This window comes from Sceloporus occidentalis, unplaced genomic scaffold (assembly GCF_023333645.1).
Source record: "Sceloporus occidentalis isolate IW3139 unplaced genomic scaffold, rSceOcc1.0.p SCAF_5, whole genome shotgun sequence".
Taxonomy (NCBI): domain Eukaryota; kingdom Metazoa; phylum Chordata; class Lepidosauria; order Squamata; family Phrynosomatidae; genus Sceloporus; species Sceloporus occidentalis.
Window position 1 is genome coordinate 144,359,131 of NW_028316985.1, and position 27,886 is coordinate 144,387,016.

A 27,886-nucleotide genomic window follows, 5' to 3' on the forward strand; every position below is an offset into this window, starting at 1 on the left:
AAGAAAGGCAAAGGGGCAAAAGAGGTGAAAGGTACCACCTGTATTGTGTGTGGGCTTATGCACAAGAGTGTGTAGACAGGCTGTGCAATCCTATGCATGTTTCCTGTGCTTACCTCACAGTGTTTGCAAGAAGGACCATTTTAGTTTATGTAGTGCAAAGAAGTACTAGTTTACCACCACCACCACAGATGTTTCTGCCACAGCTTTCCTGGGGGTAATTAGTACTGTGAAAGTAATCCAGGATGAATCTGGGTTAAATCTCCATTGTTGACATCCATCACAAATGCACGTGATTAAGTTGGGGAGGGGCGCTGTCAACCCCCCCCCCCCCACTTAATCCAGGATAATCAATATTGGGGTTTTCCCCAAGTTTTAAAAAAGATCTGCATTGTCGGTAGTATGAATAACCCATACAAACAGACCTGGGATAAAAGGCTGCATACCCCAAAAAGGGGTTCCTAATGCCTTCACACAGTTGATTCCATGTTTATTTCAATGGCTGCATGTGTGAGCAACCAAACTCACAAGGATGCACATCAATGCGGTACCAGAGTGTGAATAACAAACCCAGAATGCATGAGTGAGATGATTTACATCATCACACTTAAAAAAAAATGACCCCTGGTTAATCCATTTGGAATCACTCCTCCTAGCTGTGTATGAATTTTTATTGGCTTGTGTACTGTTTTTAATCTGTTGTGAACCGCCCTGATCTATTGGAAGGGCGGTATATAAATAAAAATTTTATTTATTATTTATTAGCTGCTTGAGCTGGAATTCTCACTGAAGTTTCTTGAGTCCAATGACATGCAAAATCTACCAAACTGTGATACTTTTATTGGGCCAACCAGATTGCACAATATACATGTTTCAATACATATATTGTGCATTTTGATTGGTCCGATAAAGGTATCACTGTTTGGTGGATGGTACTGGACTTTGCTATATGGCCAACATGGCTACCCCTCAATATGAAATTTCTTAAGTTTCCTTAGGGGCAGGAGGACTGGAAAATCATCAAAACCCTTTCAAGATTAGAAAGTGGAGAAAACATCCATACAAGCATCAAAGGCTACATAACAGAAATACGAACACACCACCCAGATGCTTAGATATAAATTCTCTCTCTGTATCTACTCTTGACAACACTGTTACGGGGGGGGGGGGGGGAATGTCTTTTCTTATGTCCCACTATAGTAGTTCATTCTCTCAGTCACTCTAAAATAATTCTGCTGCCACCAGTTGCTACTATTGTAGTTTATTCTGCGTATTTTGCATAAATTTACATCCAGATTTGATTATCACAGAGCCCTTTTGGTATTTCAACTTTTTACCACTCCACACCACTTCCCTTATATATGTGTGTGTGCGGGGGTTCACACTGCAGAAATAATCCAGTTTGACGCTGCTTTAACTGCCCTGTCTCAATGCTAGGGAATTCTGGGAACAGTAGTTTTGTGAGACATTTAGTCTTCTCTGTCAGAGAGCTCACAACAAACTACAGTTCTGAGGATTCCCTAGCTTGAGCCAGAGCAGTTAAAGCAGTGTCAAACTGGATTATTCCTGCAGTGTGGACTGGACCAGAGACAGGTCCTACTGAGAGGAAGCTTTAATGCAGTTGATGAAGCTGATTCTGTTCCATGAAAGCTTATGCCGTAAAATGTGTTAGGCTCTAAGGCACTGAAGGTAGCTTTGCTGCATGCATATTCTGCCTGCAACAGACTAATTAGAGTTCCCACTCCGGAGGTTTCTTCCCAGGCATAACCATCTAGCCCTTTGATATCCAAAGCCCTTTCAATCTCAACACTTCATCTTCCTTGAAGCTATCAGCAGAGGATGATTAGTTCAGGCTGTAACTGTAAACAAGACTTTGTTCTAAAATAACTGTATCAAGAGCCCTTTGTCAAAGCCATATTTAAATTGTGCTTCTGCAAAGTCAAAATTCTCTCCTACACCACATAAAGGGGACTAAATGCTTTTTCACTCTTCTGCTGAAGCAGACACTCTATTTCATCCCATAGATTCGCCTTTTTATTAGAGAGTAGCTATGGTTGCAAGCTAAGATACAGGCAGTAATACATTTGTCATCAGCTGAGATTATTACATAGCTTCTTCCCTTGTCTACATGCTTCACATTTAACCTCTACCTCACTCCTGCATGTTTCATGCCGAGGACATTAAACTGTAGAGACACGGTAGGGGCTTGAGTGCTTGATCATGTTTCTGGAGACCAGGGTTTGAATCCCCACTCAGCCATGGAAACCCGCTGCCCTTCGACAAGTCACACATTTTCAGCCTCAGAAGAAGGTAAGGAAACCCCCTCTGAACAAATTCTGCCAGGAAAACCCCTTGATAGGTTTGCCATAAGATCACCGTAAATCAGAAATGACTTGAAGTCACACAACATTTCAAGTGTAATGGATGTGAGCACTAGGAAGAATCTGAGCTTGGAAAAGTTATGTTTTGTCTACAACTTCCAGAATCTTCTAGCAGTTTGACCATTGGCCATTCTGGGGCTTGTTAGAACCTAAAAAGTAAGACATTTCCCAGGCGTTGTGGAGAATAAAGTTTCTTTTCCTTCTTTCAAAACACAAATCATGATATTCATGGCATAGATTCATATTTGGTGAGTGGACTGAGGATGCATTCAGCATTCCCCAACCTCCAGAATTTGGACTAAACTCTCCATCATTCACAGCAGCTACAGCTTTAAATGAGGGGAGTAATAATCCAACATTTCTGTGAAGTTCTGGACTGACAATGATACCATTTTTATAGAAACACATCCCAAACTGTCACATCAATTAAAATTAAATACATCATGAAGGTATATAAAATGGAAATGGATAAGCTGTCACATGTTATACACGACCAACCCCCAAATATTTAAAAATGGCTACAATAAAATCTCTCTGTTTTCTCTTCTCTAGGATAAATATAACAAAAACCCTTCCACTGGTTCACATAGGGCTTGGTTTCCAGATCCTTTACCATCTTTTATTGCCCTGCTCTAGACATTAATACGTCCTCCTTAAACTGTGGTTGCCAAACTGTGCACAGTACTCCAGGCAAAGTAAAACCAAAGCAATGGCATTACTTCCCTAAAGTTGCATTAGTGGTGTTGAGCCACCATACTGTTGATTCTAGATCATTTTCATACACGATCATTGTCATATACAAGCTTGTCAAGCGAGATTTCAGGGATCCAGTTGAGCATTTGTTTTTTCCTGCTTAAATGAATTTTATCCCTACTGAAGTTTGATCTGCTTGCTCTGCCTGCCAAATATCATGGCCAACTTTGTCATTGGCTGAAATCAAGACACACTACATCCACACAATATACAGTACCTGATTTATCACCAAATTCTTCCAAAGAGAAGTCCTGCCAAGCAATTCCCCTTAAAGTGATTGCTTTGCTTGTTATAAACGTGTTATAAAAAAGTAAAAGCAAACAACCTGGACTTTAACCTTGGTCTATACAAAATTTCTGGTGCAGTTTTTACAGACTTGAAACCACTTCATCTAGATCATATAACCAGTTTGTCAAACTATGATTTGCCACCACCTGCCCAGTATATAAATCTTTCTATTGCAAAAACTAATCACTCACTGATGCTATCAACAAGGTATGACAATGTAGTTTCACATCAAGAAAACATCTTACCAGCTTGCTTTAGATAATATTTTAAGACTTTTCTAATTCTACTCAAGTTACAAAACAGAATTACTGACTAATATATCACTATAAATAAAATAAGTCATAGTAACAGCAGATTTCACAGATGTTTTCATAAGGGAAGTCAGACTTACTTGCTGTAATCACCCAAAGCCAAGTCCATACATTTAACTTTAACCACCATTTATAGCTTGAAATGTGACTCTATGTACCTTTATCCAAATCATTTATAAAGATGACATGGATAAATCTCACATCTCTTCAAGATCCGTAAGGCTAGATAGCTCTAGAATATTTTGGACACAAGCATTCTGAACTGTATTCTTCTTGTAGAAGCCTTTCCAAGCATTGAAAGCTTCAGAGGCCTATCTTCTAGCTTTGGCGCATTACAGACCGCCTAAAAGTGGCGGTCTGCCGCTGCCGCCACTTGCTGGGTCCGGGAACCGCAGCAGCTAAACTGCGCGGTTCCTGGGAGCAGCGGAAAAGCACCAAAATGGCGCTTCTTTCTGTGCCCCGGAAGTGGCGTCACGAGGCGCTAGTTACGCACTCGCGGCGTCACTTCTGCCGTGCAATGTCGACGCTATGCATCCGCAACATCAAGATGGCAGCCCCCGTGTGGACGGGCGCTGCTATTTTGTATGGACTCAGTCCGTATTAGGGTTGAGGAGCATCAGGAAGTGACGCCCCTTCGTAACCCTAGTACGCAGTATAGGCGCGTCTGTAACAGTCACCTTTCAAACCCTATATCGTGCCTATATGAGAAAGGGTTTTTTCAGTGGCTGTGCCCAGACTCTAGAACTTGCTACCAAGGAAAGATAGGCCAGTCTTCTCTTTGTTGTCCTTCTGTATGTAAGCAAAGACCTTCAGTTCTCACCAGACTTTGGCAAGCGACCTTGCTTGCTGTGGAAGAATCTTTTAACTGAATAGGTGCTGTATCTTTCTTTTACCACTTTTTAAAGTTGTTTTAAAAGCACAGAATACTCTTTTACCCATTTTATGTTTTAATTGTATTTGGCCAACACAATTTCATTCAAGCTGCCTTGAGTCCCATTTATGGGAAAATGCTAAGAAATTGTATTAATTGGATCATATGTGTTAGGGCTGACAGCCAGTGGAGTCATGAAAACTTTGGTATGACATACTTCTATCCCTCTGCTGCAGCATTTCAGGCTGCTGTTCAGCAGAATGTATTATCTAGCCACGTCTTCAGTTATACCACTTTCATGTAAAATATGGGAACAGCAATTAGCAAGGAAAACAGTGTATGTCAGCTCTAGAGGAATAAGGAAGTAATGTGCTGAAGGGCTGTACATATTAAAGGCTAACCAAGTTTCTATTACAGGAAGTAATGGATTTACAAAGGACCAGTGTAGATTAGATATACTGGAAGGAAAACTTCCTAAAAAGAACACACTGGCAATATAACAGCCAGAAATAGCAGAGCATTCAAGCTGTTGCATTTGAATGAAAAATGTGGACAGCCCTCTTCAAGAGGTGAATGAGCTAATGAAACTAAGTGCAACTATAAAATACTGCGGATATGGTAGGGTACTGAATTGTTTGTTATAATCCTGTAGAAGTTGAGTACTAGTTTGAATTGTGTAACTCTCCTCGCGTTATCTATACTTACTTTTTTTAAAAAAAGAATAATTGATTCATGTACTCATGTATTCATGGTTTGCAACACACTGGTGCAACAGTAAGTGTGTATCATCATCCTGTTGTAACAAGGATTAAATTGCTAATAGTTAGAAACTTGGTTGAATAATAAGTTGCTGATGTGTAGACAGATTTAAACACAATCTTTAAACTAAAATAATCTTAGAAGTGTAGTGTTGACCACATTGTGCATCTGCTATTATACTGCTGTGTAAAACACTAGTGTGCTATCCAAATGACATATGTATAATCAGAACATAAATATAGTGATTTTAAATTTAAAGAACACTTCTTCTATTAAAGTATACATAGTCACTGAAAACAAAACAAATCATGCCTTGGAAAATTGTTTTTTAATGTTCATACACTTTACATAATCATATAACATATACAGCTAAGGGTTAGGATTTTTCTTTAAAGGCTTTGAGCAATAGGTCTGCAGCCAGTCCAGGAGAAAGAATCCCACTGACAACCTTTTCTTCCAGAAGGGGAATTTGATCTCTCACTGCTGAGTGACTCCGGAAATGGTATAGCATGCTTTCTTGGATTACATTCCACATCCACACTTTTTGCTGCCTCCTTCTTTTGGTGAGCAACTCACCACTTGTGAGCATGAGTTCTCGGAATTCTGTCATCTTATCCCATATGTCAGAGATGCCTTCTCCAGTCTTGGCAGAGATCCGCATGACCTATTTGATTGAGAAGATTTAAAAAAAATACAAAATCATAAGACTGCTAGGGCTCACCTCAAAGTTCTGAATAAAACACCCCCAACAAAACCAAAGCCATCTTCAAACTACAGCTTAGCCTTTAAACATATTAAAAGACAATGCAAACAATATAAACCAATCTGTACATCTATGCAAAAAGACCATGTCATCTTATCTTTGCAGGGGCCTTAGGATGCAATGTAATATGGATAAGTCGAATGTTCATTCATCTTTCTATAATACACAACAACCCAATCTGCCCTTTAAGATGATCTATGATGATTTAAGATGATCTGGAAATTTTGGTTGATCCAAAAGATGGCTGCCTATCTCTTCATATGTTCACAAACAGTAATGAACACTTGAACACCTATTCTCTATTCTGAGACACAATGGCTACTGGTTTGTTTTTAGATTCAAATTATGTTTTTGGCTTTGACCTTTAAAATGTCAATGGTACTCAAACATTTTACCATTGGGACTCTCATTTACATCTACATGCAAATGTTGTGCTCCCCATACTTGATGTGGAAAATGAATAAAAATACTTTATTTAGTGTGTATACAGTCATCCCTTAGTATCCATTCACACACACACACCCCGTGGATAACAAAATTTGTGGGACCTTAACTACACTATAATACCATTATTGAATATTGTAACATTGTTATAAATTTTAAACTATATAAATCTGTAACTGAACACTCATGTTTCTGATGTATGAAACAGTAAAATAATGATAAAATAACCATACATATTAGAAGTAGTAATAACTATTTTTATTACAAAACCACCATGGGCAAAAATTTACTAGTTATCTAAAAGTTCAGCAACCAGCAGCAAAATTGAAATCTATGTATAAAGCTCCTGAATCATACCTACTTTCAAATACTGAAAGAGATGAAAATCTTGCTAATTAGCTTACTTGCTGTTCACCACTATGATCTTTAGAATAGCGGTATATAAATAAAACGAATTAAAATTAATTATTATGTCCCATACACAGAGCATACAATATGGAATTATGTCTGTGATTTATATCAATATTCTGTGAAAATGGTGAAGTTTTTAAAGATACTTTGGCCCGTTACAGACGGGCCATATAGTACGTGTGGAGTGCGTACTAGGGTTAGGAAGGGGCGGTGCTTCCGCACCCCCCCCAACCATAGTGCGCGCTCTGCGCGCACAAAATGGCGGCGGCCATTCCACATGGCCGCCGCCATGACAACGTCATGACCGCGCCGCCTCTATACGGGGCGGCGTGGATGTGTCGTTGCTCCCGCCAGGGCGCTTAGTGCGCGCGGAGCAGTCAGGAGCTCCATTTCGGAGCTCCTTCCTGGTTTGCGTTGCTGGGCGCAGCCTTCACACGGCTGTGCCCAGTGGCGCAAAGGAGAAAGGGGCCAAGCGGCCCCTTTCTCCTCCTCCCTGCCGCCGCAGGGTGTTCTTGGGGCTTGAAGCCCCAAGGACATCCCTTTCCAGGCTGCGGGGAAGCAGCCTTTTGCTGCTCTAGCCGCTGAGGCCCCGATACACCGGGGAAAGGGGCGGGTGCAGACCGCCCCAAACGGGCGGTCTGTAACCTGCCTTTGAAAACCAGGAAGTTAAAGCCTATTTGGGCAGTAATCGTGAGTTTGATGGTATTAACACTTTTTCACTTAAGTCTTGTATATGTTCCTAATTGAAAAAGGAAAAAGTTATTTTGGACATACCAACCTTTGGTCTCCAAACCTTTGAACGCTTACGGAGTAATTTCAGAGCACTGACATATTCTGCTTGAATTCTCCGTGCTGGCACTATGAGATCTCCATCAGCTTTGGTTACTGCAACAAGATCTGCCATCTCAATTATACCTCGCTTGATACCCTGAAAAGAAAAACGGAACGGAAACGCAGAGCTCAGAAACACTGATTATAACTGATTTCCATCTTCTAGCCTTCTTACAGCTTTTCTGAAGTAAAGCAATCAAGTTTCTGATTGTCCTTTCTCATAAAACTCCATCATATTTGAAGAAGTATAGCGTAATAGATTGGGAGCCTAAGTTTTACAAGGATTTCTCAGTTCTCAAAAAAAACCTTAAGCTTATATATCTAATAGGAAACCTTTGTGGCTTCAAGGGTGGATAGGAAGGGTTAATTTCTTGATCATAAAACCATTAATGCACGCTAGCTAAGGATTTCAAATAATGAACTACTACAGCCCTTCTGAACTTTGTGCTTTTCATGCAACAATGATCTGGATGGCATCAGGTGGAGAAGGCAAAATTAGTTATCTCTTTAAAAATAACAGCAGAACTGGACCTGTTTAAAGGCTCAAACATAGGAAATAACCCATTATAAACTTCAGCTGCACTCTTATAAAAATTAGACTAGGGCTGCATCTACACTGCAAGTATAATGCAGTTTGACACTGCTTTAACTGCCATGGCTCAACACTATCGAATTCTGGGATTGGTAGTTTTGTGAGATATCTAGCCTTCTCTGTCAGAGAGCTCTGATGCCACTGAGCCATGGTAGTTAAAGCGATGTGAAACAGCATTAATTCTGTAGTATAGATGTAGCCTAGGAAACACTTGCATTCACAGGATTAATTTATCTCTTTAGAGCAAAAGCAAGAACAGTGCAGCTCATCAGATGCTGCTGGGCTGGAATGCCCAACATTTTCCACTACTAGCTAGGTTGGCTAGCACTGCTCATAGCAGCAGCCCAATGACATCTGGAGGGCCACATGATTTTGACCCCGATTTTGACTACATCTAGACCGTTCCTCAGCTTAGTGAGAGCTTGATATAGTGTACAAATAAAAAAATATATATAACTGGATGCCTGTACTACAAAAGTTGTGTACCATAAGCTACAAACAAAACCAGGGATTAATAAAAGAAGTACAAGTTGAGTCTCCTTTATCCAAAATGCCTGGGACCAGAGGTGTTTTGGATTATTCCACATTGTGGAACATTTGCATATACAATATACATATTTGCATATGGAGATGGGACCCAAGTTGAAATATGAAATTCATTAATGTTTTGTATACTCCCTATACACATAGCCTGAAAGTAGTTTTATACATAATATTTTTAATAATTTTGTGAATGAAACAAAGTTTGTGGGCACTGAACCATCAGAAAGCAAAGGTGTCACTATCTCAGCCACCCATGTGGACAATTCTGGAGTATTTTGGAATTCCGAATATGCAACCTGTAACACTAGACATTAAAAGGCACTGGTCTAAGAAGCAACCAAACAGTTATTTCAAATACTATGCATGCTAAAAATACGTACAAAAACATTAACTCAAATAATAATTTGTTGGCTACTCAAGTTTCATTCTGGTGGGTTTTGAGGGATGCAAGACGACTAACACTACAACATGTCCACACTAGTAAAGTGGCCAAAATTGACCACTGCATTGTGTTGCTTAGTTCTGGTAGAGCTGGGTGAGAGAAAACACTTTGAAAACCTGCTATGATTACAGCTATACAAAACTTAGATTTATGGCAAAAAACAGCATGAGTACCTGCAATTCGTCACCTCCTGCTGGTGGCAGCAGCAATATAAACATATCAACCATATCAGCGACAGCAAACTCTGACTGCCCCACACCTGAGAATCAAAAAGCCAAGAGGCAAACTGCAGGTCAAAAAACAATCAGAAATACACCCTCCCTGCTTCATACGAATGTGCACGCAGTCTTCATTTCATTGCCTTGTGCTGATATAGCATTAGTCTCACACGTTTATCTCTCAGCAGACTCTACTGTAAGATAGAACTGATTCAGCTTCATGTAACAAGTGGTCTCTTCCCCCTTCCCCATTCTGTTCTAGATTTTATGAGTTAGATGGCAAAACAGACCTACAAATGACATAACTGCAGAAGCCAGACTGCAAAGAACACAAGAAAGAGATTTACTGACCTACTGTTTCTACAAGAACAATGTCATAGCCTCCTGCTTCACACAACAGAATAGCTTCATTTGTGGTCCGCGTCACCCCACCTAGCGTTCCTCTGGTTGGAGATGGCCTGATGTAAGCATTCATATCTCTTGACAACTCAGTCATCCGTGTCTTATCACCCAAGAGTGAGCCTTAAGTATTGGAAAAAAATTACACAACAGCTCAAATATTCAAATATAATAGACTTTTGCTCAAAACCCAAGTTAGGCTTATTCTTTTAAAAATTATAGTCTGCAACCTTGATGCAGTATAACCCATGTAAGATGTTTCTTCCAGTCACTATAGGTCCATTTGCTCAGTTTTGAGCCATTCTCCTTCCCCCAGCGGTTTCCAATTTCCTAAGCACTATGTTCTTTTGTTCCTTCTTTCTGATTTTTTCACGATTAAAAAGCTTGCTTCCCAAGTGAACAAGTAAGGAGCATAAGAAATGAGTAACACTCACCACCACTAGTACTAGAGGATGGATCCACTGCCAAAACAGACACTTTGTGCCCTCTTTCAGTGAGCATTTTCCCAAAGCATTCAATAAATGTTGATTTCCCAGCACCAGGAGGGCCAGACAACCCTAGGTAGGAGCATAAAATTGATTCTAGCACATGGAGTCACATCCAGCTCAGCACAAGACTGTCTTGCATAACATACAAAACCATCAACCTCAATATTGTGTTGACTTAAGACTAGTCAATGCATTTACTGCCAATGTTGCATGCAGTGCGTTTAGGGATTACTCTTGCCTTCTAAATGTCAAAAAGTTATGTATTTTTTAATGTTTACGATACCAAATAAAAAGGTATACTCCACATGGCATACTCTCTTTATAGTCTTGAAGAATTACTGATTAAAGCAGCCCAAGTTTGATTACTTCAACAATTTTCCTACCCTACAAGGAAGTGATGGTTATATATAGATATGTTTTGTAGAAATTAAATTACAATTACTGAAATTAAAGGATCCAAAGAACTCTGTATTGCTAGCAGAACATTCAAGCCTTGTCTGCATGGTCCAAATAAAACATCCTTCCCTTTTTCTCATGGTAACATGTCCAGATGGAGCAGGGCCCAATCCTTGGGTCTGGTGCTACCTGTCCAGACAACATTTAGCCAGTTCAGCACCAAACCCAACATATACTGTTTTTTGTAACTTTTTTTTTAAAAAATACCCTTTGTTCCAGATCTTGTTCTGACCTCAGAGTGAGCAACACACTGTGGTGGCAATGGCAGTCCAGTGAGACACATATGTGAACAGTTGTCTGGCATCACAACAGAGGGCCCCATGTAACGGAGGGACACAAAGGCAGCTCTGGGGCCATAATAGGCTGCTCCTAGAGTATACTGGCCTTGTGGACCCAGTCTCATAAAAATGAAGCAGTTCATAAGAAGCTGTTTGATAACACTTGAAAATAATAGTCCTTTGGGGAATATCGTTTGTTAACTACACACAGCCCATGCAGGACAGGTTTTACAAGACAGCAATGCAGAAGTATGTCTGTTATATGAAACAAGCTATCATAGCCAATTCCTTTTTAATGTTAAATAAACCATATTTCCTTAAAAACTAGCAAGTGGAAACACTTTAAATCAGAAAAACAATAACTTCACAAACAAAAGTGAACTGACCCACTCTAAAGGCTAGTGGTTTTCCTTTATTTAACTGTTCTTGTTCTCTGTGGTAGGATAGTACCTTCTGAAGGAGCACCTGTGCCACTGCTTTCTTCCTGCTGTGTGTGGATTCTATAAGAGTAATGGCTTCTGCCAAAGAGGCCCTGTGTCCTTGGATTAGCCCATTGTACAGTCTGTCTAGAAGTCTTTGTTCTTTGTCAGAGAGGTCCCAGGCCTGCTGTTCTAACACTGCTGCATGACACAGGCCAGCCTTCAGACCTTTCAAAGAGATGGTCCTCCTTGAACTACAAAACTGAAGCAAGTTAGCCTGTTGGCCATATGGAAAAACAGACACGCTACTGAACCTCCAGCAGAAACTCTTCAGCGGTCTCCTATTATTCTTAAGAAAATGGGTGAGAGGAAATCGAAGCAGCAGCGATGGCCCATTCATGTTGCTTGCGTTAGGAAATTCTGTATTCAGTCAGCCTAATAAAAGAGAAAAAATTCCTCTTATTTCAACACTATTTTAGCAATACATTTTTAAAATACATGTTTGGCTACTCTAAGGCCAAAACTACATAAGCTGATTCAGGCATTCTCCAAATGAGCAGACACACCACAACAGCAGAGCTGGGATATCCCTGCCCACCCTCCATCACCATTTTTTTTTTTTTTTGTGTGTAATTCTCTACAACAGAGAGAGACTTTTTAAATGATAGTGATTTCAACCCTGATTTATCAGTGTACAAAATTACACGACTTGCTCTTCTTGAATGCCAGCCTCTGTATGTAGAAGGCAACAGAAACAGCAAGAGAGAGCCAGAGCTGGTGGTTCCACTTCATCATATATTTCTCAACTCAATGTAATAATTTGTGAATACCTCAATATGGTTTATGTTCCATGCATAAATGTGCAACAGAAAGCCTGACAGCTGTTTTTTCCAAGGAAAGCCAATTTTGTGAAATGCATTCTGAACAGAGAAGAGGGGGAAAATGTAAATTAACCCCCCATGTCAATTTATGGAGACCCTATGAATTACAGTACATGGCATTTTCTTAGACAAGGAGTACCCAGAGGTGGCTTGCCACTGCTTTTCTCTGAAATTTAGCATATGTATTTAGGCTGTTGCCTTCCTCTGTGGCTGAGAGAATATAACTTGCCCAAGGGTTAGCCAGTGAGTCTCTATGGCTGAATAGGGAGTCAAACCCTGACCCACAGAATCCCAGCTCAAATTCCCTGTAAGCAAATCTTACCAAGGAAACTTCATGATAGGGCCTCCTTAGGGTATATCAGAAATGGTTTGAAGGCACACAGTAATTTAGGCTGTTATAGAACAGAAATGTCAGAAGAATCTTAGCTGTGTAGATTTTCTATTATATAATGGCAATCTTACAACTTCTTCCTGTGTATCCACAACCCCTGAACTTCAGGTCCACATACTCACAAACTACTTCCCATATTGAAGAGGCTCAACATCCCTGATAAAGGAAACATAGGTTATTGCTGCTGTTGATATGAACTTAACATACTGTCTGTTTGAGCAACTCCAATATTCCCTGAAACATCTGGTTAGTCACAGCAGGAAGCAGGATGCTCAGCTAAACAGGCTTTTGATCCAACCCAGCAAGGCTCTTTTATGTTTTCAGAAGGAATGGTCTACAGTCTGAAAGATGGGAACCAAATGGGTGCTCCCCATATCACATCATGGCATTTGAATTTGTACAACAAACGAAGAGTGAGATATACCATGTGGTATATTCGCATGTTGTGGTCTTTTAATAGATAGCTATATTAATTCCATCTTTCAACTATTCTTTGTGCTCAGATTCCAGTTAAACAGTTAAGGGGGTAGTACTTCTTATCTGTCCCTTGGAAAATATGCTTAGTAACCATATTTAGGAATGGAGTATAAAGAGATTCTAAAATATGCTTAAATATTCCAGAAAGAATGTTAATACAGAAATCCCAGCATTTATCTAACAAACAGGAACATAACAAGGTCATATTATACATAACAATGATGGTGCTAAATTAAAGTTAAAAACAGTTCAACAGTTCAGTGGAGGCTACTTCATATAACGATTGTGGGCAATTTTGGATCTTGGAGTATTTTGGAAATCTGCATAAGGATGTACAACCTATATGTATAAATCTAGAAATTTAGGTCAAAAAATTGACCCAAAAAACCTGACTTGACTTATCCATGGGGCAATATATCTTAACTCTTATTTAAAAGAAGGATCCATCACTTGGTGAAAAGCAAGAGTACAATCTGTCCTGGAAGCACTGACCACCCTCTACTCTCTCATCCATTCAGCTTTAAGAGTAAGAACAAAGAGTTATGTCTGCTGGAATGTTGTAAGAGCGTGTCCCTGTTAGTGCTCTTGGACATCTCAGCGGCCTTCGATACCATCGACCATGGTATCCTTCTGGGACGCCTGAGGGAGTTGGGTATCGGGGGCTCTGCTTTGCAGTGGTTCCGTTCCTACCTCTCGGGCAGATCCCAGAGGGTGGAGCTGGGGGACTGTCGCTCTGATAGGAGGGCACTGACATCTGGTGTCCCTCAGGGAGCGATTTTGTCCCCTATGCTATTCAACATTTACATGAAGCCGCTGGGAGAGATCATCCGGAGACATGGGGCGCAGTGTTATCAGTACGCTGATGACACCCAGATAATTTTCTCTATGTCTCCGACTGATGCAGTAACTAAGGATGGCATCTCTCCTCTAGATGCCTGCTTGGCGTCAGTAATGGGCTGGATGAGGGAGAACAAACTCAGTGTGAATCCAGGGAAAACGGAAGTACTGGTGATAGGTTCCCCGGTTTCTGGTGGTGAGATCTGTCACCCGGTCCTGAATGGGGTCACGCTCCCCCTGAAGGACTCAGTGCGCAGCTTGGGAGTGCTCCTTGATTCGTCGCTCCAGCTGACTTCTCAGGTGGATGCGACGGTCAGGAGTGCTTGTTATCAGCTTCGGCTGATACGCCAGCTGCGTCCCTACCTGGACCGTAAGGACCTTGAATCTGTTGTACATGCTTTGATAACCTCTCGATTGGATTTCTGCAACACGCTCTACATGGGGCAACCCTTGTACCAAACCCGGAAGCTGCAATTGGTGCAGAACATGGCAGCTAGACTGGTCGCTGGTAGCTCCAGGTCGGACCATATAACACCTATTTTAAAAGAACTTCACTGGCTGCCCATCCGCTTCCGAGCTCAATACAAGGTGTTGGTTTTGACCTATAAAGCCCTAAATGGCTTGGGCCCAGGGTACTTGGAGGACCGCCTCTCCCCATATAATCCGCCCCGCACACTCAGAACTTCCGGGACTAAATTGTTGGAGGTCCCTAGGTCTAACCTTACACGGACCTCACAGAGGGCTTTTACTATTGCTGCCCCTTCACTTTGGAATAAGCTCCCTGCAGAGCTTCGCTCCGCCGCCTCATTAGCTGTCTTTAACAAACAGCTGAAAACATATCTATTCCGGCTGGCCTTCCCACCTTAGATTGTTTGTTTATTTTCCTGCCCCCTTTTTCCCTTTTCGACTCCGGACCTATGTAAACTTTTTTCTCTTTCTTTTGCCCTTGGCATGTGTATTTTATTGTCTTCCTGTTCCTGTTTTTTGTAGTAATGTTTTTAACTGTTATACTGTATTTTAATCCTGTATTGAAATGTTTTATAAATTTTGTAAGCCGCCCTGATCATATCCATGGAAGGGCGGGGTAGAAATAAAATTTATTATTATTATTATTATTATTATTATTATTTCATGTTGTTTTGCTTTGCTTCATCCTTTAGATCCTTTGCTATATGCCCCTTGGTTTTACCCTTGACTTATTCACAGGTTGTAGCAAAATCTATAATTTTGGCCCCAAAACTTGCCTTCGACTTATACATGAGGTTGACTTATAGTTGAGTATATATGGTATATATGTATGTGTGAATGTGTGCATACACACACACAGCACACTACTTTACATGCTGCAACTCCATAATCAACATTCAAAAGGCTGGCAGGATTTGTTCAGAGGTTTTCCACTGCTTTCCCCAGAGGCTGAGAGAGTGTGACTTGCCCAAGTTCAGCCAGTGGTTTCATGGCTCAGCTGAGAATTGAACCCTTGTCTCCAGAGTCGCAGTCCAACACTCAAAATACTATGCTGCATCAGCCTAAGGGATACTCAACCTGTATATATATATATGTGTGTGTGTATGATGTATGTGTGTGTGTGTTTATATATGTACAGTCGTCCCTTCCGGACCCCCTGTGATTAGGAAAAAGCCCAAATATTGGAGCCCCATTGTTTTTAATGGCTGTGGGCGCTGTGGATTTTGTCCCTCCTGGCTTCTCATCTGTGAAAATTCAAAACCATGAATGGGAAGTCAGCAAATCCCGAGGGACGACTGCAAATACACAGACACAGCCCAGTACTTCACACCATGAAATAATTAACAATGAAAAGCCTGCCTAAATAAAAATGTTTTATCTATTTTGGATTTTGGAAATCTGCATAAGGGATACTCAAGGTTATATGTATCAGTGTGTGTGTTTAGACATTTATATACACAGGCACAGCACACTATTCCACACATTTCAACTCCACAACTAACACTCAATAGCCTGTCTGAATTAAAAAACATTTTATATTGGATTTTGGAAATCTGCATAAAGAATACCCAACCTGTGTGTGTATGTGCGTGTGTGTGTACATACACACACATACAGCACACCATTTCACACACTGAAACTCCATGATTAAAACTTAAAAGCCTGCCTTAATATTTTGGAATTTGGAAATCTGCATGAGGGATACTCAAGGTTATATATATGTGTGTGTGTGTGTGTGTGTGTGTATATACACACATATACACTCACACCCATATATACACACATATATATATACACAGAGAGACATATAATCATACATATAAGCATACCTACACACACAGTCACACACTCAGACACATATATATGCACACAGCCACACATTTACACACCCCCTGCAACTCCCCAGTGACCCCTGCAAAGGCTGCCCCAATCTGCTTGAGGAGGGTTTACTTTGAGGGCGAGCTGATCCCTCTCTGGAGGCTGCTCAGTGCTCACGTGACCCTTGCCAGGGATTCTTTACCTCCGAGAGGCAAAAAGCAGCTTCCGCCTTTCCTTCCTTCCTTCCTTCCTTCCTTAACCCTGGAGCAGCCCTCACCTAAGCGGCCCCGCCCCCTGCCCTCTATGTCATTGGCCCCGCCCCCTCCCCTGGAGACGCACGCACAGCAATGAGGAAATGACCCAACCTTTCTGAACCTCCTGCATCCGGGACACACGCGCACCTGGGCTCCACAGCGACTCAACTTCAACCCGATCTGCTCCCTGGCGGTGTCTTTGCGCCTGCGTGGGGGCTGAACGGCTTCTGCGCATGCGCTGTTCTGTTAATGCCCACAGATCTAAGAAAAAATAGATATGGTGGTTCTTTTGCTCCCAAATTGAAATACCCGGATGTAGCCTTATGAGCCACTGTGGCCTAGTGCTTTGAGGATTGGACACTGCAGAAATGATCCCGTTGGAGACCGCTTTAACTGCCCTGGCTCAGTGCTAGGGAATCCTGGGAACTGTAGTTTGCTGTAGCACTGACAGAAAAGGGCTAAATGTCTCTCTAAACTACACTTCCCAGGATTCCCTAGCACTCAGCCAGGGCAGTTAAAACAGTCTGAAACTGGATTATTTCTGCAGTGTGTTTTGGACCTTCCTGAAAGAAGTTGTAGCATGAGCTTTTTCTAGACTTGGTCAGCTTCCTTTTAGTAGAAAAAGTCCATTTATCTGAGGAAGTAGACCAAGGTTGTGTCCACACTGCAGCAATAATCCAGTTTGACACCATTTTAATTGTGGCTCAATGCTACGCAGTACCTGGGATTTGTAGTTTGCTGTGGTGCTCTCTGACAGAGAAGGCCAAATATCTCACAAAACTACAAAAGTCGGCCCTCCTTATCTACGGATTTTTTATCCACAGATTCAAGCATCCATGTAGAATCATAGAATAGAGTTGGAAGAGACCACAAGGGCCATCCAGTCCAACCCCATTCTGCCATGCAGGAACTCTCAATCAAAGCATCCCCATTGACAGATGGCCATCCAGCCTCTGCTTAAAGACCTCCAAGGAAGGAGTCTCCACTACACTCCAAGGGAGTGTGTTCCACTGTCGAACAGCCCTTACTGCAGGAAGTTCCTCCTAATGTTGATTGAGGTGGAATCTCTTTTCCTGGAGCTTGCATCCATTGCTCCCGGTCCTGTTCTCTGGAGCAGCCGAAAACAAGCTTGCTCCATTCTCCATGTGACATCCCTTCAAATATTTAAACAGGGCTATCATATCACCTCTTAACCTTCTCTTCTCCAGGCTAAACATCCCCAGTTCCCTAAGTCGTTCCTCAAAGGGCATGGTTTCCAGACCCTTCACCATTTTAGTCGCTCTGCTTTGGAAACGTCTTGAAAATATTCCCCCCAAAAGTGTAAATTCCAAATAGCAAACCTTGATTTTCCATTTTATATAAGGGTCACCATTTTGCTATGCCATTGTCTTTAATAGGACTTAAGCATCCACAGATTTTGTTATTCATGGAGGGTCCTGGAACTAAACCCCAGCAGATAACAATCACCCACTGTATGTATAGATTTAATATTAGTGGAAACTAAGACAGTTAAACCACCCTTTGGGTGGCGTCCTTTGCGACTAGGGCTTGCCTCTATGGAGTATGCTATATGACCATTTACGATTAAATTTTCCATGGCCCATGTCTCTTGCAATAGCGTTGTCATACCTAGTAATTAAATGCAAGAATGATGGATCTACCAGCATTAAAAAAAAGCCAAAAGCGACACCTCTGTGGTGAGAGTAGAGGGGGCAAGTTTTTCCAGATGCACTAAGCTCTCACCTTTCACCACTCTACTAAGAGAACATGATGGTTCCTTTTCTGATAAGAGTGAAGGTAGAGTACTTATACTAACATATATTAACCTATAGAGAAGTTGACCTAGTTGTTTTGAGTTTATTTTTTTGCCTAGATTCTTGACTTATACACCAGTATATATGAAACTTAGATTACTCAATTATATTACTTCTAGATTTGCATAGCATTACAAACTAAATTCCAATAAAACATGGGCAGGACTGGGCTACACATAGTGTACTCATGGAAAATTTTGGAAGAGAGCTGGGGGAGGGAGAACCAGACATCTATTTTCCATCCAAGTCTACACTAATTTATTTTTCCTTTTTAATGTAAAAGCAGTATTCATTCTGACCACTTGATGGTGCTTGAAAGCAATTAACATTTTCACCTGCTGGAAGGCGTAATCTATAAGGTCAAATTCCACCCACCATTCTGAGACTTCTTGAAAATAAGATCACCGAGAGTCACTGAAAATCATTGCATGCCTCCATCCCCCAACTTTTGTTATCTTTGGTGTTCCTGGCTCACATGCAGACCCATTCTCTCTTCCTGGCATATCAAATTCTTTTCCTAAAGCAAATCTTCCATCTTGATAGGCTTCTTTGTCTAATTGGTTTCCTGTAAGCCTCACCGCAATATAACAAGCTTATACTTCACCAAGAAAGGTTGCCCTTCCACAGCATCTTCACTTGTTGCCTGTCATGCACAATATGCACATTTTGGGTTTCATTTTCCTGACATTTTAAATGGATGCATACTAAAAGCAGTGTAGAGTATTGAGAAATGAAAGAATAAAAGCCTAGTAGTTTTCATGTGTTATTAAAGCACTCAGACTTTATTGCTATTCTTATCATTTATTGATCACAATAACAAATTAGTCTTTTCCACTGACCTCTTCAAAACTTTCTATTCTTCCTCCTGCATACATCATAGCTATTGCGTTTCAGCAAAATCTGCACAATAGGGAGAGATACAAGCTTCTGCTTCATACAACCTGTATTTTAACAACCATAAGAGATTCATTTAAACATAGGTTGTTCCATGGGCCCAAAAAATCAGTTCTCAGCCACCTGCTTTTCCAAATATGGCAGAATCACCTTTCCATTCTCTGTGCCTTCTGTATAGGCACAGCATTGGGTTGTTTTTTTTAGCAGATGTACACACAATTTTATTACACATTATAACTTGTTGGTTGGATTTGCTTACTTAGTGATACTAAGCCACAGCTCATGGAGCCTGGCACACTGCAGGTTTACATACACTTCTGAAATGGTTGTATTCTGCATTATTATTATTTTTGCTGGGCCTCTACAAAGTATAACTGAGATAAGGAGTGCCTTTACAGCACACATCCTATTGGCAAATGTTGTCAATAATATAAACGCTTCCTGAGCCAAGGAGACATCCTATTATAGGAGCTGCATAGCAAGCAGTCTTGGGAAGGACAGGCACGTTGCGATCTGTAATATGGATCCCAGCCAAATTAGGATTAAATAGGAAACTATCTTTAGTGAGCTGGGACATTTTTGTTTCCAACAGGGTGGGTGTGAAATTATCTTCTCAAAAATAAAGCAATAAAAATACAGTTGGCCTTTTACATTTGCGGTTTTGATTAATATGTTCTCTCTAGGAATAGGTCCTCCAGTGCAACTCTGCCAGAAGTTGACCATAGAGTTGTGCTGGAGGACCTACAATTTCCTCTAGGCATTTGTAGGTCCTCTAGCATGATTCTATGATCAACATCTGGCAGATGTTGACCATAAAGTTGTTCTGAAGGACCTGGAGATTCCTAGCGAGGTGTTCTCTCACGTAAAAATAGTGTTTTATTTGCAGATTTTCCAGTCACGGGGGTCCTTTACCCCTAACCTCAGCAAATGTGGAGGGACCACTATAGTTATAATTGAGTTTCTAAACATTTTAAACCAAACTAAATTTATTTTCCAGCTGTACTTACTACGATGTGAGGGAAGCTTCATCTCATGACTCACAAAAACATTAGTGAAGTGCCATCTATCACTAGAATAAGCAACTGCATTTGTGAAGATGGCATACAACTGACCATATTTGTTACTATTGCTATAAATTCGGTATTCAGATTATGTTTTATCACAGAGAGGCTGAGAGAAATGAAAGCCTTTGCTTCGAGTGATTTCACATGAGCTGTCTACTTTTTAAAAAGTTAGCCTTCTTAAAAAGAATCAGGTAGACTTATTTGATACTTTTCAATTTTATTGGCAACAGACAACCTAAATGTTGAGCAGTTGGCTTTTGATCAAATCTCCTGTTTTGTCACCAGTAATCATATGACCCTGGAGATCAGGGTTCAATTCCCTGCTTGGTCATAAAAACACATTGGGTGGCCTTGGGCAAGTCACATACTCTCAGCCCCAGAAATCACCTTAGGGTTGCTATAAGTCAGAAACAACCTGAAGGCACACAACAACAACAAGAAGAAATGACTATCTGATTTAATATAATCCACCACCCTTTATTGATACCATGGATTGTTTAACAACAATTGTGATGTGGGATATAAAAAAGGGAGTTCCCATCCTAAATTCTAGTTTCTCCTTCCTTCCTCCCCGATTTAAGAAGTTCTCTGAAGATTTTTGGCTATTTCACCTACATCAGAGAGATAAAAAGGCATCCCACAGATTTTCACCACAGGTGAGTTTGTTTCTGGCAGCTATAGTAGACTTCAATTTCTACAATTCATCCATAGAAACAGATTGTGTAACTTCCAGAATGGACAAAAGGAAATATGTCACTGTATACATAGATCAGCACCCAATAAAATAAAGCCTTGTTGCACCCTTAAGCTTTAATAGAAGTCTTCTTCATCAGATGCATGAAATGTTATCCTAAGCTGGCACTATATTACACTCATGGAGAGGGAACAACATTGGGGATGGGGAAATGTGCAGTCCACTAGGTGTTGGATTGAAACTCCCATCAGCCCTTTGGGCACAGCCGATAATGAGAGTTGTAGTCAAATATCTGGAAGGCCACACTTTCCCTCCTTCTTGCTGTAAACAACAGGGTTAAAATAGTTGAAATAGCTGCGACTTTAAAACCACCATTCAAATTAGGTAACAGCATATTTGGCGATATTTATCACTTGACGTCATCTCTGTCTTGTTGCTGCCTTGCCCTGTTAGAGTGCACCTTATCACTGATGGGGAAAATCTGTCAATAAGCTCCCAAAGGAGTTGCTGTAGCATTAGGCCTCAGGTGTGATAGGCAGTTCCAGTATTGGGCAGTTGTGTGGTGTCAGTCTCTCCTTCTATCCCCGCTTCCTATTCCGGATCACGTTGTTGTTGTTCTTTTAAACTTTATTTTATCCCCCCGCCTCCATACAAAGAAGAAATGACAGTCTCCTCCGTATGAGGAGAGACTCTAATTTCTTCTTTAACTGGCACACAGGGTATGCAGGGGTTAGAAGATGGTGCAGAAATCAGATCTTATGGCCACAGATCACCAAAGGAGCACTAAAGTGCTGATGCAGTGAACATATGATAAAAATTGATGCAAAACAGTATGCGTCTGTTATTTAACTAGCCCAATTGTGGTGGGACAACAGACACTTATGATAAAGTCCTTTGACACTTTGATTAAAGCTGAAATTTATGCATATTAAGTATAGTGACTATTCACACGTACTGTATAGCTAAAATTCATGATAACACTATCTTAGTGAGGTTAAGCAAATTAACACCTGAAATGGGTATAATATACAAACAAAAAGATTCAAACAAACAGCTTTCAGGTTGACATCTCCCTTTGAAATTTCACCACTGGTGAAAGAAAACTTTCAGGTCAGCAGTAGAAAGTCTAGAAGAGTGAAATGTTCTACTGGTTTGTATTTTTCTGACACAAGATAATGGAAAACACTGTTACACAATTTTGGAACAGCTGCTGACACAGATGCCTTAAACTGTTCCATGAATAATGAGTAAAAGTCAAGAAGCAAAAGGGTATGAATAATATGACAGTTAATAAAATAAAGCAGTGGGTTGATCTGGTCAGGCCCCACCTGGAATACTGTGTCCAGTTCTGGGCCACACAATTAAAAAAGGACATTGAGAAACTGGAGCGTGTCCGAAGGAGGGCGACTAAAATGGTGAAAGGTCTGGAAACCATGTCCTATGAGGAACGACTTAGGGAGCTAGGTATGTTTAGCCTGGAGAAAAGAAGGTTAAGAGGTGATATGATAGCCCTGTTTAAATATTTGAAGGGATGTCATATTGAGGAGGGAGCAAGCTTGTTTTCTGCTGCTCCAGAGACTAGAACATGGAATAATGGATGCAAGCTCCAGGAAAAGAGGTTCCACCTCAACATTAGGAGGAACTTCCTGACAGTAAGGGCTGTTCAACAGTAGAACAAACTCCCTTGGAGTGTAGTGGAGTCTCCTTCCTTAGAGGTCTTTAAGCAAAGGCTGGATGTCCATCTGTCGGGGATGCTTTGATTTGGATTTCCTGCATGGCAGGGGGTTGGACTGGATGGCCCTTACGGTCTCTTCCAACTCTACGATTCTATGGTGATGGCCAATAGCTTAGAAAGGGCTGAAATTAACTTCAGCAACAAGCAAATGTCTCTCAACATTCATTGGCCAAGAGAAGCCAGAATGGACCTCTGTGTTTGAAGTACTATGCCTCTAATCATTTTCTTGGGGGTGGAAACAAACAGAGCTGTTGCCTTCACATCCTGCTTGTGATCTTCCCTCTGAGGCACTGAGGTGACTCCTAAAATAATCTCCGAATCTGTTTTCTGGCCCTGCAGGCCTTTTATGACCATTGCTGATTACTAGCTACACAAGCGGAAGTAAAGGTTCTATGTCACAAGGCAGTTACTACATGCCAAGGGCAGATGCCATTATCAAATGTTCCTGTGGAACAAAATGACAAATTGTTTTGCCCCAAACAAGATCAAGGAATATAAAAATTTCCCGTCTTGGGAAATGTGACTATTTCCAGGATTCCCACTTATCCCAGTAGGATAACATGTACTCTCCAGTCATAAAATTTCATTTCCACAAATCCCGTTAAAGAGATCTTACAGAAAAATGTATTTGGCCAACACATTGGTTTTAAAAGTAGCTTAGCAGCAGCTGAAGATGCTATTATACCAATTTAGTATCAAGATGGTCCTTGTTAAATTATGAAACAGTTCACATTTCTTTCTATTCACCAACTGAGTGTTGTTACTTTGTTGCAGGTAACATTTCTTCACTTCAAGTGAAGACTAATGCACATATCAAGCAAATACATACTCTGTGGTTTTCAAGCACCTAGAATGAATACGAGTATTAGCAACATGGTTTCGGAATAGGGCCACAAGTAATTATTTTGAAAAGTATTTGAAAAACATTTCCCATTAAGTCTGACAATATTAAGAACTGATAAAGCACCTATGGTTATTTTATAAGGAGGCATAAATAATGGTGTCACTTTCTCTTCCATGTTGATAGAATTTGTGTATAATTTCCAGCTAAAGATCTCCTCCCTATAATCTGTTCTCAGCAACTGTATTAACTTGTATCATAACTAAATAAGTGTTTTACAGCTTGATAAGAAATGTACAAGATATAGTTTTAATCAAAGTAAGCAATACGTTTATTTGAACTTCAGTAGAGATGAACCACTAAGTTTTGGAATAAAAAAATACTGAAAAAGTACTACAGCTTGAATGAATATAAAAACATTAGCAGAAAGAAAACAATTTAACATGGTAAAAAAATTAACCTTAAGTCTGAAACACTTGAATAGGTTGTTTTTAAGTCCTCCCAATATGTGCTAACATCTGCTACATTGGCAAAACACAAAGCTCTTATAAAATGAAAACAGCTACTTCCGTTATGTGAACTGCATAAAACTGCTCAGTCTTAAAAAGGCTGTACAATTTGTCTTGAAATATACAGACCTTGCAGTACATGACAAAAGCATTTATTGACCCACCTTGCTGTGTGAAGCTCTGGGTGGGCAGAAATATCAGTTAGTATTAAGATGAAGCCACTAGAAAAATGAAATGCACACAGCAAGACTTGGACTTGTTTAACAAGCTATGTTTGCAGTATAATTCTACCTGTCATTGTCATCTTCCCCTTCCCACCCACCCCCTGAACTATCTAATTTCTTCAGGCTAGTCCATCTCTAATTTCCAAATACACTGTACATACATTTAGCAAAGAGCATACCTAAAAATTCTTGCAGCAGTATGGTCAGTACACAATTTCAGAAAATTACACTGAAGCCTTAATTTTTCTGAGGATAGCAACTATTACCAAAACCAATGGCTTTCAAATATCTTGAAAAACTGGTTTAAAAAAAGAGAGAAAGAGAGAGTACCCATCAACATTTGGCACTCCTTCCAGGTCACAAAATACAATGGATGCTCAAGAGAAGGGGGTCTTTGTATGCTAGATTAGATTGCTTAAGAACAATGTCCTCCTGATTAAACTGACTTGGTCATCCCTAACTATTACACACTGCCCTGCAAGATATAAACTACTATGTAAACTAAGAATCTTAATACCAACAACTTAGTAGCGGCTTTTTTTCCTGATCTAACAGTTGGTCACAGAAGTCAAGTATAATAAAGGCTGTTGCCAGTTTTGTACATGTGTCTGACTCATACATCCTTCAAGTACATGCAAGGCTCAATAGTGTCTGAAGTCTAACTGCACAGAATCCTTTTAAGACACAGAAGAGATTGGATTATGAGGTGAGCCCATCTGTGTGAGAACTTTATCCAGCCACTGGAGGGGACCATGCAAGTGAATCTCAATCCAACATGGTGTGCTTGTGACATCTTGCCGGTGATATTCTGCTCCCCAACCCTACAAAGAAAAGAATGTGAGTGTTACAGCAACATTTTGTTTTGCTTTTACAAGAATGCACTCATTTTGTGCTCTCTGAATTTTTATGTGAAGTTGATCTAAATACTGTAGAATGTGGTTAGACTAAAAGCTTTGTAGAGAGCCTTCCAATTCACAGACCATGCAATGTGGTGGGAGAGTTTATGCTGTAATGCACCCAATGTGCTGGAGGCATTCAAGTTCCATCCTGAAAGGATAATATACTACTGATATATCGGCAATCAAGTGATGCAGTCTCAATGTTTCTGCATGGTTCCATAAACAATACTATCTGCTGACAATCCAGTGTATCCCTATCTGTGATACACACATATTTACTACAGAAAATGTTTTCTAATGGATACAAAACTACCACTAAACAAGTTAGCCAAACATGACACTATATACAGTCAGCCCTCCCGTATCCACAGATTCCTTATCCATGATTCAACCATCCATGGCTTGAAAATATTTTTTAAAATATTTTCAAACCATGAACGGTTGATTCCATGGATAAGGAATCCATGGCTATGGAGGGCTGAATGAATATAGTGTCATGTTTGGCAAAAAAATAAATAAAAAATATACATAAATTCAAAAGAGCAAACTTTGATTTTCCATTTTCCACTGATTTTTGTATCCATGGGTGGTCCTGGAACCAAACCCCAGCAGATAACAAGGGCTCACTGTACTACATTCAGATTTCCAAATTCCCAGTCCAGAGAGGTCCTTCTCCGTTATCCTTCTACTAGATACCCTACCCACTCCCAAAATCTGCTTCAGAGATATTTGACAATCTCCATTTTCTCAGGATTAGGTTTCAATTGCTGTATTGTTCTTAATTATTTAGCTAGCTGCTATTTTAGAATCTGCTATTATCTGGTTGTCATCATTCTTTTTAAAAGTCCTTTGGTTCCTTTTTGAAAGAAACCTTGATTCAAGCAATGCTCTGCTTTCAACATTCTACATCTAGAGCAAGAATTGCCACATCTTGGAAAATATTTTTCAGTATGACGATTAGCCAATAGAAAAAGCACCATCCAATTAAATATACACACTTTAGCTTCAGGTCAGCAATATTACACACCAATACTGTTCAGCAAGACCTTTTGATTTGTTAGCTTGCCTTACACAATGAGTGGGTAACTGCCAGAGCCATTAGCCCTCTAAGAGACCTTGGAAGACATTTGGTAGCAAAAAACAAAACAAAAACCTTTTGAACCTGGAGGGTCCTGGAAGCCAACAAACAGTCCTGGGAGACCACACTATGCCCACCCCTGCCCTATAGCACTGATGGGAAAATTATGGGATTTTAAAAGGTGGGATGCAGTGTCTATAACCTGCTCACTACAGGCTATGCAGGCTCAAAATGATGGGGACTGAAGGACACATTGTCTTCCCCACCCTGGCATTAAAGATTCACAAAAGCAAAGCCTTGTGGCACATTAAAGACAAAACATATTATGGCATAAGCTTTCATGGACTCAATCCACAAAAAATTGTAAAGTCTGCCCTTCCCTTACACGGGGATCCGTTCCTGATCCCCCCACGTAAAGGAAAAAATGCAGATGCTCAAGCAGCATTGAAATGAATGAGGCTCGTGCCCGTGGAGGCACGGCGGCGGTGCCGCGGGAGCACGCATTATTGTTTCCTTCCGGCGCGCGCCTCCCTCACTTCCATCGCAGCTTCCAGTGTATGCTGTACCATAATAAAGTGCCTTTGGAGGTATCACAAGACACTTCTTTTTTGCTGTTGTGACAATAACTACATCTTAGCAAAGTAGTTGTAATAAAGAATCAAACTGCCTGTTAATATTTTGAATAAAATCATGCTCCATTGGCTATTGATAAACATGAACATGAATTCTATATAGAACTGGATTTGAAAAAAAGAAGACAGTGTCATGTTCTCAGAACTTTCATAAACAAAGCTTTAACAGCACAACATTGGTCTACACTGGTCTTTTATGTTGCAGCTTCTGAATAATGGTAACATTTGGAAAACCCATTTTATAATTAAAGACAATGGATCAGAGTTGGGAATCACAGTGATCTCCAGATGTCATTGGGATGGAAGTAGCAGCATTCCTTACCTTGCATTGTCCCCACCCCTGTTCCAAACCTACTCTTATTCATATATCGGTATGAAGTGTTGTATTTATGGAATTAAAGATAGACTCCACCACTTAGTAACCAGTTCGTGAGTAGGCTCAACAGCAACTACCTATTTTAGAGTAGGTAGCAACCAATCTTAGAAACCACCTACTTCTTCTGCTGTAGTCCTTCAGATCATCCTGACATTCTTGATGTAATTTTCATATAATGTGGGCCCAAATAAAAAGGCTGTCTCTTTCATGCAAGCTCCATGTGAGACCATTGCAACACATAGTGGCCATTACTAAGTTGGGGAAGTGTGTGTGCATATGTGAGAGAAATCCTCTATTTTAGTTTGTAATTCTATGAAAGAGTTAACTGTAGAATAATGGAAATTTGCACCTTGATG

General features: G+C 40.5%; 2 protein-coding genes across 5 annotated transcripts in view; both read right to left on the bottom strand.

Moving 5' to 3' along the window:
* Positions 1–5,681: 5,681 nt before the first annotated feature.
* Positions 5,682–16,803, bottom strand: MMAA (metabolism of cobalamin associated A). 4 transcript variants are annotated; one of them, XM_089527042.1, is made up of 7 exons: positions 16,719–16,803; positions 11,612–12,079; positions 10,438–10,560; positions 9,956–10,126; positions 9,560–9,645; positions 7,757–7,906; positions 5,682–6,024 (listed from the first exon to the last, which is right to left on the bottom strand). In XM_089527042.1, the coding sequence occupies exons 2-7, from the start codon at positions 12,042–12,044 to the stop codon at positions 5,737–5,739; spliced, it is 1,251 nt and encodes a 416-aa protein (XP_089383168.1). In that variant the 5' UTR covers positions 12,045–12,079; positions 16,719–16,803; the 3' UTR covers positions 5,682–5,736. The 4 variants fall into 4 exon arrangements, with proteins under 4 accessions (XP_089383168.1, XP_089383165.1, XP_089383170.1 ...); XM_089527039.1 differs by having other exon boundaries at positions 16,649–16,745; XM_089527044.1 differs by lacking the exon at positions 10,438–10,560 and having other exon boundaries at positions 16,649–16,745.
* A 7,326-nt stretch (positions 16,804–24,129) lies between these two features.
* The window catches only part of SMAD1 (SMAD family member 1), a 57,006-nt gene continuing 53,249 nt past the window's right edge, over positions 24,130–27,886 (bottom strand). Inside the window, exon 7 of the mRNA XM_089525732.1 lies at positions 24,130–25,366. Coding sequence (XP_089381858.1) covers positions 25,223–25,366 — 144 coding nt within the window. The 3' untranslated portion in view covers positions 24,130–25,222. The remainder of the gene's footprint in view (positions 25,367–27,886) is intronic.

Bases quoted from the DNA above. Each gene is read 5' to 3' on its own strand.
- MMAA (XM_089527042.1), bottom strand. From the start codon at position 12,044: ATGAATGGGCCATCGCTGCTGCTTCGATTTCCTCTCACCCATTTTCTT. The intron at 10,561-11,611 runs GTCAGTTCACTT...GCTCCTACCTAG, and splicing joins ACCACTAGCCTTTAGAGTGG to GGTTGTCTGGCCCTCCTGGT. The intron at 6,025-7,756 runs GTTGGTATGTCC...TCAATCAAATAG, and splicing joins CAAAGGTTTGGAGACCAAAG to GTCATGCGGATCTCTGCCAA.